The sequence below is a fragment of the Gymnogyps californianus genome, chromosome 15 (assembly GCF_018139145.2).
Source record: "Gymnogyps californianus isolate 813 chromosome 15, ASM1813914v2, whole genome shotgun sequence".
Lineage (NCBI taxonomy): Eukaryota > Metazoa > Chordata > Aves > Accipitriformes > Cathartidae > Gymnogyps > Gymnogyps californianus.
Genome location: NC_059485.1, coordinates 5846625 through 5861752, shown reverse-complemented (window position 1 = coordinate 5861752; position 15128 = coordinate 5846625). Strand labels below are relative to the sequence as shown.

The 15128-nt window shown below is 46.4% G+C and overlaps 3 protein-coding genes across 8 annotated transcripts in view; 1 reads left to right on the top strand and 2 right to left on the bottom strand.

Moving 5' to 3' along the window:
* Nucleotides 1-6094, bottom strand: part of MAD1L1 (mitotic arrest deficient 1 like 1) — a 376769-nt gene extending 370675 nt beyond the window's left edge. For all 6 annotated transcript variants that reach the window (XM_050905937.1, XM_050905938.1, XM_050905939.1 and 3 more), the window contains exons 1-4: nt 6050-6094; nt 4275-4428; nt 2835-2975; nt 866-1045 (exon numbers count right to left, since the gene is read on the bottom strand). In XM_050905937.1, coding sequence (XP_050761894.1) covers nt 866-1045; nt 2835-2975; nt 4275-4424 — 471 coding nt within the window. In that variant the 5' untranslated portion in view covers nt 4425-4428; nt 6050-6094. The remainder of the gene's footprint in view (nt 1-865; nt 1046-2834; nt 2976-4274; nt 4429-6049) is intronic.
* Nucleotides 6095-7014: 920 nt separating this feature from the next.
* MRM2 (mitochondrial rRNA methyltransferase 2) lies at nt 7015-9309 on the bottom strand. Its single transcript, XM_050906185.1, has 3 exons — nt 9305-9309; nt 8735-9006; nt 7015-8047 (listed from the first exon to the last, which is right to left on the bottom strand). Exons 1-3 carry the CDS (start codon nt 9307-9309, stop codon nt 7623-7625), a joined length of 702 nt encoding a protein of 233 aa, XP_050762142.1. The 3' UTR covers nt 7015-7622.
* Nucleotides 9229-14517, top strand: NUDT1 (nudix hydrolase 1). Its single transcript, XM_050906056.1, has 4 exons — nt 9229-9487; nt 10419-10575; nt 13651-13796; nt 14010-14517. The coding sequence occupies exons 1-4, from the start codon at nt 9364-9366 to the stop codon at nt 14180-14182; spliced, it is 600 nt and encodes a 199-aa protein (XP_050762013.1). The 5' UTR covers nt 9229-9363; the 3' UTR covers nt 14183-14517.
* Nucleotides 14518-15128: the final 611 nt, after the last annotated feature.

Sequence of the window (15128 nt, the reverse complement as noted above, 5' to 3'; positions counted from 1 at the left end):
GTTTTCCAGACAGAGAGACATGTAGGGTTCTCATCTTGATACTGATGGATATGGAAATAAAAAGAACACAGAAATAGAACTGCTGCACACATTTCATATGTGGGTTTAGTTTCTCTCACATGCCATCACTGTTTCCCTGTTTTTAATCACCAATAACTGGCACGTTAAATCTGTTTACCTGCTTTATCACATAGATACATTTCCAGTGACACCTAGGCAGGAGGAAGGCTTAAGGACTTAGTGGTTGTTGATCCACAACTGGTGCAGAAAACCAAATTAAACAGAAAAGTTACAAATTAACTACCTGAACTTAACTATAATGATATCTGAAAAGGTTGAGGGTTGAGAAGATGGTCTGTTCATCCAAAAGAACTGAAATTACTATCCAAGCATTCTTTCTACAGTGGAACACACAGGCATTTAAGACACTTCAGGAAGACATACTTTGTACATAACTTTGGTCTCATCCACTCTACGGTTCTCCCTACTTCCCTGAACACCTTCCCATCTTATCTCCATCATTTCCCCTTTCTTTACTCAATGTCATGTAACCTGGCTTCTAAATCTAGATGCTCTATGTTGCCTTGCGCTTTTTTCTCCTTCTCCATATCAACCTAAGAAATCTTTTCTCATTGTTAATTAAGACAGCAACATCTTCTGACCTGCTCACTTGTGTCTGGACTTGGTTAGGTTCTAAACTTTGACAGCAAAGACGCACACCACCAGGGTTTATTCATTTCCAGATGATGAACATAGTGATTCCAATTTTATATTTTTTTTTTTAAATCAGAAGGGGCATTTTCAATTCACAAGAACTGCAGTCACCTGAAGCTATGAACGGGTTAAAATATTACTCTGTTCTTACTTCATTAGCTTCAGCTAATTTGCTCTCTTTCTCTTGCAGCTTCTTACTCATTGTCTCCATGCTCTTCTTATAGGATTTGTTCATCTCCATTTGTTCTTTCAGTTTATTTTCAGCTTCTGTTTCCCTTTCCTGATATTGCTTTATCCGTGTCAGCAGCTCCTGGTTACGGTCAGCCTCTCGCTTGCAAAGAAAAAAAATGCAGAGACACGTAAGAAGAAAGTAGCACAAAGGTGAAGCCGTTTTTGTTTCTCCTGTCTCCATTCCTCATTACTGTAGTCACCAAGGCATCATCATGAAGCAATGTTACTCAGATCATAGCTTTAGCCTTTGCAATAGCAAAGGCAAAAATCTTAGCAGAAGCAACTCAATGTCAAGGAACTACCCAGGGCAATGGAGCTAGAAAATCAAGAGACAGAGTCTTTCAAATCTCTTAGACTGAGACAGGAATGTGGGAATACAGACATGGCTTCACAGACTCCACTGCACACTCTCCAGCAGATCAAAGATGAAAACATTTGATGCTCCAATTTAAAGCTGACCCATGCATAGCAAATTGACTTTCAGAAGCTCAGATCTCAACAGTTGGCTTAATAAGACAAACTTCCCTCTGCAACTTCTGGAAATTGTATGAGGCTATTTAATAGAAAAGAAATAGAGTTTAAATGCACAGTATTATCAATGAATACAATAAATATTTTTGCACTCTGACAACCTTTCATACACCATTTCAGTTTATTCCTACCACAAATTGAATAACACTTATTGAAAAAATGTGTAGTAAATTGCTTTGCTAATCAAAGCAAATCAAGACGCGGATTTCCATAGTAAGCAAGGATTATGCAAAGCAATGCGAGGTTCCTAAAACCTTTATCCACATGACTCAAAAACCCCACAGAATCTGAGCAGGGTAATTACCACAGTGCTGGATTAGTGCTACTCCCTTTTTTTGTATCAGTATTTCAAGGGTTTCTGTGACTGACTCAGCTACATTCCAGTTTGAACTCTTCATGGTTTAATCCCACATCACCTGACTTCAGAGGAACGAGGAATTTAGTCACTGACTCGCTATTTCACAACTACACACTAAATCTGTCACCCAGCACCCTTGTAAAATACAACAAAACATGCTTATTACTTTTTAAAGATTTCTTTTTAAATAATCAGCTGCATGTAAGACCTTTATTATGCTACAAAACCCACAGACCTACTACTTATTTCAGTAACGTAGTTAAGCAAACATATGTGGGCATAAAACCAGAAACTAATAAAAGCTATTAGCCCCCGAGTGAGGCTCACTTTTATCAGTGCAAGCTCTCTTGTGTGACAGTGCACGGTTGGCACTGCTGCCATTCCAATTAATTACAGTCACACAAACTAAATGCTTGCAGTTGTGCCAGGAGAAGTTTAAATTCATCTGGGAGAAAAACACTTAAATACTTCTGGGAGAAACAAATAACAAATCCCTTTTGTTATTGCTACTCATGACAACTTCAGTGCTAAACTAACCGAATCTAGTGATCAGATCATCAGTTTGTCAACCCAATAAGGCTTCGATGTTCACACTCTTGTGTACATTAGCAAGCCAGGCAATGCACTGCGAGGGCATCTGTAGAGCAAAATGGTGCTGGGAACTTGACACCCACACCACCACCACATTGGCAGTAAATACAACTGCAGTAAATGTATTCCAGGAGCATTTACTACAGATTCGCTGAAGTCTTGCTCCGAAGACAGTGTCCATTAGCAGTTGGAGAACACTAGGCTTGCTCCTGGACTGCATCTTGCAGTTTAGTTTTAGCCAAAAAAAGTTGACTATACACATTCTGAGACACACCACTGCAAACCAAAGCACAGCACATGAGAAGTCAAGAGCATATCCCTGATCCAAACTAAAACACCAATGTAGATGCATTACATATGTTCTGACTTAGGCCTATGATATCAGTCCATCTGCAATAGTCATACTTACCTCATAGTTTCTGGCATTGGTATTAGCTGCCTTCTCTAGCTCAATGCGAGCTCGTTTGTGGCTAAGCTCCATCTGCATCTTCTCTCGTTCCACCTGCAGGAGCTGGGACTTGGAGTGGATCTGCCCAGCTTGTTCTTCCAACTGGCCAGTTCACGTGTGAAAAGGGACATTACAAAGCATTAACAGCATTGCAAAAATATCGTTATCTCCCACCCTGTACTATTCAGCTGACACTTGCACGCCATTTTACAAATTACAAGGAAACTATCACCTATTTGTGGTACTTCTCTCACCAGCTGCAGATGGGGAAACCAAGAGTTCAACAACACACTCAGAAACCCACATCAAATCAATGTTAGTTGGAAAGAAGTGAATTTCCAAGTTCTTCATTCAGAATTTCTCATTCGGTCTCCAGAGGTACTCTGACAAAATGTACTTCTCTATCTAAAAAAAGGTTAATTATGAACTCCCCAAGCCTCATAAGAGTAACAGCAGCTAACCAAGAAGCAGAGATCATGCTCCCCATTAAATTTAACTGCTGAGCAAAAGAACATGTTTTTCTACTACCTGCTACAACATTACACTTCATTTTTTCATTCAAATTACTTTAGAGCACAGACAATATTAATAGAATACCTCATGTCTAAGCAATGTACGTTCAGCACATAGCTAATGAAGACTCTCTAACCAGAGAGAGCCTCCTCTAACCATCTCTGTCACCAGAGATGTACCACAGACAGAAAATGCATAAATTTTTGTCAACATCCAAATGCAAAGCAGATTTACATTAAAAAGAAAGCAAGCTTATTTTACACTTAGAGACTGAAATAGAAATTGTATTAAGATACAGAATACAAAAACTTCATTCCAGCCTAATAAACAGTCCTTATGATCCAAGATGCCCACTTACTTCATGCTTTATGAGCATGAGGCAGCTCACAGGAAAAAGTAAAAAAAAGTGGATACGAACAGAGGTGACCAAGAAAGTACAACTGGTTAGCACATCAAAGCCATAGCACCATGCAAGTCTCCTGTATGCATCCAGGCAAAGAAACTTTAAGGAAGATTGTGAAAAAAGGTAACAAAGTGACTTACTAGAAAAATATTAACAGATACAAAGCTCCTTTGTTCAGCAATATGAAAACAACTTAGAATTTAATTTCCTGAGCTGCTATACAGATATAACTAGCAGGGAAGAAATTCAAAGGACCTTGCTTAAATTTTTACAAAACAGAAATAAATATTTCTGACACTTTAAAAAATTTAAAGATTCTACAATGTTGACCAAAAGCAAGCTTCTATTATTGAGCTTGCACAAATACCGATTTTAGAAAGAACGGTCAGATCTTAATGAAATCAATCCCAATTCCTGGAATCAAAAGGACTATACAACCACACTGAAGTGATACTGCAGGCATCACCAAGCTGAGGACACCTCACCTGCATCCTCTGCTGGTACTGAATCTGTAAGGAGCTTTGAGATGAACCTGGCGTAGCCAGCCCAGACACCCCCTCCATACGCTGTGAAATAAAGTTGTTGAGGGATCTCAGGGTGGAGAAGACAGTGGTATTATCTTCCAAGTCCTCCATGGCTCTGGAAATACACAGAAAGTCATCAGCAAAACATTCAGAGCAAGCTGCTGTATAGTGGCTGCTTTGCTAAAAAGAGATACATCACTGCCCTGAGGAAACACTAAATGCAAGGTCTTCCAACTTACAGGGTACAAAACCCAATCTGCTAGTCACTGCTGGGATCCACAGATTATTGCTGGGATCACCTTGAACCAGAAAACACTACCCAACCAAGGCTGAAGTTGTAGGTCTCTGAAACGAGACACTGATGCAAGAGAGTCTGTTCTTCCCTGAGCTTTCTACCCGAAATGGTTTGATGTTATTTAAATACATTCTCCCCTGAACCTCAGCTCATAAGCATACAAATAAGAGCTGTCATAAGTCATACAAAATTGAATTCTCCTTTCCTATACAATCAAGATAGATTCGGGGCTACAAGTTAACATTGTAGGACGTGAAGATCTTACAGCATGTAACACTAACAAACAGAACTCATTACTCTTCCTCCAAATGTTTGAGGCTGATGGGGGCAAGGAGAACTAATTCCATATTAGCAGCAAAACCCTATCTTCTACACAACTTGATTCTGGTTTCCAAAAAGCACTTTGGAACCTAACTTCCAGCAAAAAGACTTCCCAAGTTCACAGATCACTTCTATAAGTAAAACTGTGTCTCCTCATTCACATAAAAGTTTTTGCAATTCTTCCTTCAAATTTGGAAGGGTACTAACTAAAAGGCCAAAACCAAATCAAACCTGGAGCTCAGAAAAACCTGCAAGGTTTCCCAGGCAACTTCAGGAAGCCTTAAGTGAGTCCCTCTAGTGACTGCATGCCCCACAAAGCCCCGGAAGCATAGAAGAAGGTTCAGGACCAGGAAAGGCAACCCACAACATTCACACAGGCTTGTACCAGAGACACAGACGTGGGGCTAACTTGCAGGCTTGTGCACTCTCAGGGTAACACAGCAGTTATTCTTTGGATTTATATCATCACGAAGAGGAGACATAATAGAAGCACACAGGCAACAGATCAGCCAAAACCCAAATAAAAACATTTATTCTAAATAAGTACTTCAGTACCACATGCAAATAAATTCGAGAGAGACCGCTGCCAACAGGTAACCGCGCTCCAGCAAGCCTGTTTTGAAATTAAGAACAGCGCTAGAAATTAAGACACGTACGTCCCGCCTCCCCGCTGCAGAAAACCCTTTGGCAAAGGCTCCCTTGCAGGGCACCGAGGGACCCCCTGCCCTCACCACCCAGCGCCCGGCGGCAAGCCCCCGAGAGCGGCCGCGGGCGGTGCAGGGCGGCTCCCCCGCAGCCGGGCCGCCCTGGGCACCGGGGGGTTCGCCCTCACGGACCCCCCCCCGAGGGCGCAGAGGGGGAGCGGGGCCCCAGCAGCGCCCACAGCCCTGCCCCGCCTCGGGGACGGCGAGCGGCCGCCCGGGGGTGGGAGGAACGGGGACACGGCACAGCCTCCCTTCCCCGCTCCCACGCCGCCGGGCTCGGCCGGGCGCGACGGCCAAGCGGTGGGAGCGGGGTGGGAGCGCCGAGCCGGGCCGAGCCGAGCCGGGCCGAGCCGGGCCGGGCGGAGCGGAGCCAGCGGCCCGCCCGCCCTCACACGCTCCCTCGCTCCCTCACTCACCCGCCGTAGGCGGCGGCGCGCGCCCCGCTTGGATCTCCCTCCTCGCCCCGGCGCCGAGATCTCACGGGAACTCGCGCCCAGCTCTCGCGAGAACAGCGGCTCGGGCCACCGTAACGACGGGACTAGGCGCGCCATACCGCCGCGGCCTCCGCACCGTACCGTAATGCCTCGCCTGGGTGCGAAAGAGCTTCGAGCTCAGCCCCCCCCCCCCGCCGCCACCGCCCCTTCGCAACCCACCCCCCCAAAACCGCCCCGTCCCCCGCTCCGTCCCAGGGGCTGAGCTGCGAGGGTCCTGCTCGGGCAGAGCCGTCCTGCCCCGCCGCCGCTGTAGCCGGAGCAGCAGCAGGGAAAGCGCGCTCTCAGGCAGCGAGCGCCCTGCTCGCTCCTGCTCCTGTTCCGAACCGCGGGTAATCGAGTTTCTCCAAGAGCGGACTGACATCATTTTTTTTTTCCTTCCCAAACATATACAAAGCAACACCCAGCTCCCCAGTTTAGGCTATTGGGCTAACGCTTTCACACACACACCGTTCAGTATGGAGATCCCAATCGAGAGGTTTCAAAGCAGTTAAAATTTGATAAATCTGTAAGCAATCCCAAATGAGATGTTTATAATGAGAAAGATCTGGAAGCCTTAAAAACAGACAGTGCTACCAGCCCCTCTTATAACTCATGCCACAGTCGGCCTGGTAAAAGTGCTATTTAATGTAAAAGTTGTCACTTCCAGATAAGGCAGTGGCTAAATTTATTTTTGCAAACGGAATTCTAGCAATTCCATCAGTAATTCTCCCTGTCTGGGATCCAAGGAACATCTTGTCATTTCACCTAAGAAACGTCATTGGTCAAATATAAAACATGACTGAAAACATAGGGGAAATCATCTTCTCAGTAGCGATGACCCTGCCCCACTGCCATTTACTGGATTTTTGAGTACCATGAAGTAGCAATTTCTAAATATAACCTGTGTCTTTAGAAAACGCAGCGGAGCCAGCCGGCTGAATATCCCAGAGTCACTCGTGTACCCTGAGCAGCTGCGTTACAGATCGTACGTGACGATGCAGATCCTGACATGCACGACAACGTTATCTATTTTTACATGTGCTAATAAATTGCACCAGCTTTTAAGAAAGATGAAGAGGCAATAAATTGGCTCAAACTCCCCTTGCTGTTCCCTCTCATTCTGACAACCGCCTTTATGGTTAGTCTCATATATGACAACATTAATAGGGCAATGATTTTCAAGCACACATTAAAAACTCATATAATCACTGTTTTATTTTCATTTCCATTACTCCAGCCCCAGAGGTTGCCTTTCAGATTATTCCTCTCCATTCCCAACCGTTTTCTCCACAGGTGAGAAGCTAGATTGGATGTCTCTGCTCGTATAATTAGTGGATAAACTCAGTAGGACACCACTCTGGTTTATTTTTGTATTTGAAAAGCGTGATGTACTTCGTAAGAATTGTGGCAGATTTTCCCAGGGTCTTAATGGTGGGATTTTTCTTTAAACACACGCCACGTTCAGATTTCCAATCAATGTCTGATCACCTGTTTGACAATCCGCGGTTCTCAGCTTTCATTTCCCTTTGTACAGTCTTGCCAAATAATAAGATTCAGCAGAGTCCTTCCGGCTGGCCTGAGGCTTGAGAGTTCTCACATCTTGGAACTGCTCCTTCAGTCTGTTTTGCAGAAGATGGGACTCACGTCCATCCCAGAATTTACAGAGCATCGTTCCTTTCGGCTTTAAAATACTTCGGGACAGATTCAGAAGGCCTAGACACAGATTGATCAGCTTCTGATGATCCAGTTCTTTAATGCCTGTCGCATTAGGTGCCATGTCGCTCAAGATAACATCCACCTTCTCTGCAGGAAGCAGACTCTGAATCGTCCTCAGCGTGCTTGGGTCTGCAATGTCAGCCTCCGACAGGAAGACTGCTCCTTCCAGAGGAGAAATCCGCAGGAGGTCAACGCCAAGGACGAAGCCGGTGGGGACAGCAGGATCTAGATTATAAGAATGAATGACACACTAAACACTCATAATGGTTGCAAACAACCTGCATATGCATAAGCTCCATACTAGTCAATAAACAAAAAACGTGTCACCTGCCACGTCTGGTCTTCTTGTCCTTAGACAGTTTGCTGCGTGCATCTGGATGGATGGTTTGCTATAAGCTAATCCGTTCAAGACACGAAAACTCAGTTACTTTGGATAAGCAAGGGTTATTTTTCTCAGTTTTCTTCTGCTCTTTCAAGGCTGACAGTCCAGAAATCCTGGACAATAGTACAGATGATAACACCTTATCTTGTAAATATTAATGGCTTAAAACACATAAACCATACGTAGTGGTTACTACTGTTTTTCAAGAAGGGAAATAAAAATTCAGAAAAGCCAAGTTACCTGCTGGAGGCCACACCAATTTCAGAACTGCATGAAGGGATCTTCCCCACAACAGTTAATCAGAACACTAGCACCACATGGTACGTTTTTATTTCACAAATATGATTTCTCCAGACTGTATGAAGATTTACTGTTCTTCACTGCCACATAGGCACACACATTCACGCTTCTAGTGACTCTGGCATTTGCCAGTACCCACGTCCCTTCCCCACACCGCCATCATCACAGCTGAGTTTTCTCACACACTTTGAGTATCATCCCCATCTTGCCGGCCAAAAACATGCACTTACCGGTACCTAAGGCGTTGACCCTCTCTACAGCAACCTGGCTCCAAGCACCAGGTGCCGCTCCACAGTCAAGAACAGAAAGCCCTGGACGAAGAATATGAAGCTTGTCATCAATTTCCAGTAATTTGAAGGCACTTCGGCAACGGTAATGCTGCTGCTTCGTTGCCTTGACAAAGGGATCCTTCAAGTGCCGCTCCAACCACCAGTGCTCAGTTCCAGTTTTCTTCAGAAACCCTACCGTGGTGTGGAGACATTTGCTCACCAAATGCCAACAGCTGCCCGGGAAGACAGGCGAGTTAATCAGTGCATTATCACCATGTATTTCAAAAGCCTCTATGGTAATTAATTCTAATCTCAACTACAGCTCCGCCCATTTATCACCAGGTTCACAAAAAGCCTCCAAAGTTGAGATTCTAGCACCTTTACTTATCTGCTCCGATCTCAACAAAAGGGCCGTATTTTGGATGGAGGCCTCACAGGCTACCCCCTGAGCGAAGGCAGGGAAGAGGGCCCCACGCCTAGGCAGCTCTTTGCTTCTGCTCTGGTGCGTGCGTTTCAGGCCCGCGGGGGCACGACATGGCAGCCTGACCCCAGCAAGGGCCTGGGCTGCCTCAGAGGGGCTGGCGGCCCCCATGAGAGGGGAGGCCGGGGGTAGTCAGCCCCTCAAAGGAGGGATGCCCCAGCTCCTGGGGGCTTCTTCATGTCTCCGGGCAGAGCACACTGACAGCCACAGCCACTGCTACCACCACTTTCCAGGTAACTAACCCCCGCTCCGCCATTTCCAGCAACGACAAACCCCAAACGCCCCATTACCCCTTCCTGGTGAAAACTTAAGGCGCCGGGACTAACGCCGCACCTCCCCGGGGACACCCCACCAACCCCCAGGTCAGGGCGGGACCCACCGGCCCGGCCCGGCGCCGAGCTCTCCTCAGCGGCCCCGCCACGCACCTGCCCCCGCTGGCGATGGCGGCGCCCCCCGCCACGCCATGGCGGCCGCCTCAGCCCGCCCCGCCTCCCCTCACTGCTGCCGCGGGGCGGGGCCGGAGCGGCGGCGGCGGCGCGGGAAGAGCAGGGCCGGGCCGGGCCGCTTCTGAGGGGGCGACGCAGCGGTGGGCGGGAAAGCCGGGTGTTTGGGGCAGAGGTTCTCGGGGGACAGGGACGGGGGAGCCTGGCCCTGGGGATGGGGGTGCTGGGCGGGGTCAAGGATTTGGGGAAGGGGTGCTGAAGGGGGTCGAGGATTTGGGGAGGGGGTTCTGGGGGGACAAGGATTTGGGGAGGGGGAATCGAGGATTTGGGGAGGAGGTTCTGGGGGGACAAGGATTTGGGGAGGGGGAATCGAGGATTTGGGGAGGGGGTGCTGGGGGGACAAGGATTTGGGGAGGAGGAATCGAGGATTTGGGGAAGGGGTTCTGGGGGGACAAGGATGTGGGGAGGGGGAATCAAAGATTTGGGGAGGGGGTGCTGGGGTAGCCGGAGAGCAAGGGTCAGTGGGGAGTGTTAGCGAAGTAGGCATTGGGAGAGGCACTGGGGGACCGAGGGTTTGGGCCAGGGATGGGGGCCAGGTGGGGACCAGGCATTTGGGGAGGGGGTGCTGGGTGTTTGGGGGGGTGAGGAGCAGCCTGGCCTCCCTTCTCTGAGGGCTGCCGCGAGCCCTTGGCGCAGCGTGCCCTCCTCGTCTCTTGCCCAGGAGCTATGTGCACGTCCAGGCTCTTCACCCTCGTCCTGGTGGTGCAGCCGCCCCGCGTCCTCCTGGGCATGAAGAAACGCGGGTTTGGAGCTGGGCTCTGGAATGGCTTCGGGGGGAAGGTGCAGCCGGGGGAGAGCATCGAGGAGGCTGCTCGCAGGTGAGGCCTGGCCCGGCTTGGCCGGCGCCCTGGGGAGAGGCGGGTATTGGGGCACAGGTTGGGCCGTGGAGGTGTTAGACCATTTGTGGTGGGCTGCAGGTGGAGTTACCGCGGCTCGACTGATCAATAATGCCCTTGTATCCAGTGTGTTACCCACCACTGCAGTCGTGAGCCATCTCTGACCAGAGAAAATCGCCTGCTCCACAGCTGACGAGGGATTGTCCACATGTACAAAGAAACGGGATTGCTCCCCATTGCCCGTCATCTGCAAATCTTGTAACTGTTGTCCAGTCTATGAGTAACTGGAAGTTACCGAGTGTCCTCCCTCCCATCTCTCGGACTCTGATCTAAACTGAGACTTAGTTTGCTAGTGGTGGGCAGAAGTTCTTGCACTGTCCAGAAAGGTGCAGAGTTTAATTTTGGCTATATAGCAGAATTACAACTTATGCCATTGTACTGCTTATTGTTTAAATTTTGAAGCTATTGAACAGGTGCTGCCTTCCAGTAGCATTTTTAGTACTGCGTGAAAATGTAGTGACAAAATACTAGAAACTCTCAGAGGTTCCTTGTGAAAGGCACTGTAGAAATTTGTTATTTGACTGCATCACGGCATTTTTAAGCCCTAATGCTGAGTTCGGAAATTGAATTCCATCAGTACAGAGGTACAGTACCATTTTTGAAGCTTTTAGTACTGATTTCTTGAAGTTCTTTCTTCTGTCTAGTCATTAAAATGAAACAGCAGATCGCAGCTGAATTGCTAAACTCCTCTAAAAAATACGTACCTCGTTCTTTATATAAATGTTGCTGATACAAAGCCACACTTTGCCACCTCCTCACTTTCTGATATATGACCAAAATTGCCCTTGCACCTGCAGGAAGATCAGTGTTGGTGTGCTCAACAGCTATCTAACAGCTTTTGCCCTGAACCACCGCCTCAGCTGTGCCAGTGCAACCGCCTGGGTTCTGTGGTGAGCTAATCCAGGGGACAGAAGGGTCCCCTATGCAGATGTGCACCCAGCAGTGCATGGCGTTAACGTACCTGACGCTTAAATCATGGCTTTTCCTGTAATTTGTCATCTCTGAGTGGAGGGAGGGAGATCAGTTTTGTTACTTAAATCAGGCCTTCATTTGCTAGGCTTACGTTGCCACTGACTGTGGTGTAAATTTAATGATTTAATTTAGCATTTGTTTTCCTAGGTGCGTGTTTATCTGTGCTAGCCCGGAGTTAGAAACCGGAGCTTTAGTCCATACAAGATGTCAAGTGATAAAAGTTTCAGCGACCTCAGTGCAACGTGCCACAGCACAGCCAGTGCCTGCTGCTGTGGACTGTGGAACAGTCCAATCCTCATCCGTTTCAACGTGGCTGGTAGGAGTTTACTGCAGAATGACACAACCGATTCCTGCCAAGGTCAACCGAGCAGGAAGCAGTCCCCAGAGCCAGGGCCAGCTAGGCATGCAGCCCACCTTCCTGGCGGGAACGACACCATTGCAGTGCTGCCTCTCCCGGGAGAAAGCCTGGGGTGCAGCTCTCCTCCAGGAAGCGTCACACAGTCCAGCTCAAACTGAACTTGCACCACCTCCGCTCTGTATTTGGAGTTGAGGTATTAGGCTGTGGTTCCATGTTGCAGTGTCTCAGTTGGGTTTGCAGTGGCAAAAGCTGTGAAGTGTCCTCACAGCGCAGCTAGTTAAATATTAAGCGGAAACATGAACAAAAGTTTCCTGTATCAGTAAGATTTCTGTCGTCTACTGGGTACGCCACATTCCCCTGAGCACCCACGGCTCCTCAGTGGCACATCTTGTAAGGAGAACATTTAGCTAGTTCATTATTTCTAGTTTGCTACTTGTAATGTTTCCACTTACTATATACAGAGCCAAACAGCTGACAGATAAATTACTTGGAGAACCATAGTAGTGTTGTGCTTTGTTGTTCAATTATTACAGCCTGTAAAATGAGGCTTTTAGCTTTGTTGCTGGAAAACTGCCTCTATTTTAGACATAGATAGTTTCTCAGGAAGATAAACTAAAATTAGCTAAGACACATTAAGTTGGAATATAATTTTGAAGGATGAGATCCATGAAATTGATGCCAAAGAAAGCTGGAGCCTTAAAGATCATTTCCATTACGTTTTAAAATTGTTACGTTACTGCCAAATATGCAACTACATTAATTATTAACCTTAACTGAAGATACACTGTTTCAAAGTATTCCTTATTTTTGTACATTAGAAAAACCATGACTAACTTCAAGCTATGCTGATTCTGTTAGAGGTAGGTAAAAATAAAAAAAGCCCTAAGCGCGTAGCATAAACAGAGCAAGTAATTGAATGTGCTTCAAGTAGCTGTGCATGGTGATGCACGGAAAAGAGCTGTCTGGCAAGTCTCTCAAAGTGCTCTTAAAAGTCTTGCCTTCTAGCTTCTCGTTACGCTAAATGTACTTCCAAGGAGCAGAAATGGAAAGTTTACACAATTGCTTTGTGGTTTTTTTATGGCATTTGAATGGGAGACAGTATTCCCAACGTTCTGCGTGCAAATCGTGTTACATAGTGTGTAGCATTAAATAAGCTTCCATTAGCCTCAGAAGTAGCTGATTTTGTAGCAAGTACAGATGGTCTAGTATTTCCTACCTGCTTCTCTGCAGTTCTCAAAGCTTTAGCTTGAAATTGGTAAAGCCTTTTGCCTAAGTAAAGTGTATCTCAGTTCTTACGCTACATCCAGCTAGTCTTAATACATGTGAGTGTTAGCCCACTTCTAACCAATCTCACCAAAGATCATTGTGTTGCAAGGAGCGTAAATTATACTAAACAATCAATTTCCCTCAATTTTCCCCTTCCAACATAGACTATTTTCCTACCAGCCTTTAGGAGCTTGAAATAACACACGAGCCTGTCTGACATGGCTCCACATGGCTAATAGTTTGGTGCAAGCCAGAACTCTGCTGTGCCCTGCTCTGTTTTACAGGTGCAGCTTTCACCTTTGGCTCACTGGAAGTGTTTTCAATGCGCGACTAAAGCTAATGACTGCTTTTTTGTTCTCCTGCTGCTCGCCTTCATGTAAAGAAGTCTATTTCTTGTGCAGGGAGCTCCTGGAGGAGAGCGGACTGACTGTGGACACCTTGCAGAAGATGGGTCAGATCACATTTGAATTTGTAGGCAACTCTGAACTCATGGAAGTTCACATTTTCCGGGCAGATCATTTTCATGGAGAGCCAACAGAAAGTGATGGTAGGTAGCTAGTGGAGGGGAAGGAAGGATGTGCATTCCCTTCTGAGACAGTATTACTCTTAAGAAATGCAGAACTATTGATGCCAGAATGCCTTTGAGAAGGCAGGCAGCTGGGCTGTAGAGGGAAGCTGCTTGTTGACAGATACTCAAAGTCTAGGCAGCAAAAAAACAAGAGAAAGTCTCATGCAAAGTTCTTCTGTTTTCTCCCACCAGAAATGCGTCCACAGTGGTTTCAGCTGGATGAGGTGCCATTCAATCACATGTGGGCAGATGATATCTATTGGTTTCCCCTGTTGCTTCAGAAAAAGCTGTTTCGTGGCTATTTTAAGTTCCAAGGACAAGACACTATCCTGGAGCACACCCTGAAAGAAGTGGAGGAAGTTTAAGAAAACAGAAGCATTCAACCCATGTGCTGCTGCCCACATTGGGCTAGAACACCATGAGCGCTGCTCGTAAGAGTCTCCTTTCTCAACTCTCCAGCAAAGGAGACTTACTTGCCAGGTCACTGGGAAGTAAGGAAAACAAGGGGGTTTCTTAGAGCAGAAATAAAAGTAATGAGATTTTCCATGCTATGAAGTCCCTGGCTGTGGGACTTTAGTGGTTACGTGATCAGAACTATTAAAAATTTAGTGTTAACCCTCTTCTTCGCAGGTGGCTAATTTTTTAGGCTTTTCCCTCATGGCTGGAAATGTTTTTAAAAGATTAAAAATATTTTTTAGTAAAAGCATGTGTTGTTCTGTTGTAAATAGCTGGCTACCTTCTAGACTGTTTAAGGGCCTTTCAGGAGTTGGCTTCCTATCACAGAAACATTAAGTGGACTGTGATGCAGCACAATCAATTATCTTCTCTATGCCAGTTTCTATAGAGTTCCCTATTCAGCATTACTTCCTGGGACAAGGTGAGGCCTGACCAGCGCTGTGAAAGCCTTTTGAAAAGTTTAGGTAGAGATCCCTTCAGGATTCTCCAGCTGAAGGTAGTGTAAGGTTATAGGAGTTAAGAAAACAAAAGTCAGAGGTAGATGTATGGCACTGTTGAAGCCCTGCTTTCTCTCTTGCAGCTCCTGCTGTGAACTTGAACTGTTTTGAGCATTTCAGGTAAAAACATGCTCAACAAAATCAACTTTCAGCAAGTCTGTGTTGCAAAGTGCCATCACCTATGGCTGCACACTTTGCCACATGTCGGTAGCAGGTGACCTGTTCAGCACTCGGGTCAGCCCAACTCAGCATGCTGGGCAGCAAAAGCTTAATCAAACTGTGCTAGAAATAACACATCACATATGTAACTTCTTAAACAAGTTTTGTTTTTTTTTTTTTTTCTTTAAACACTTTTACA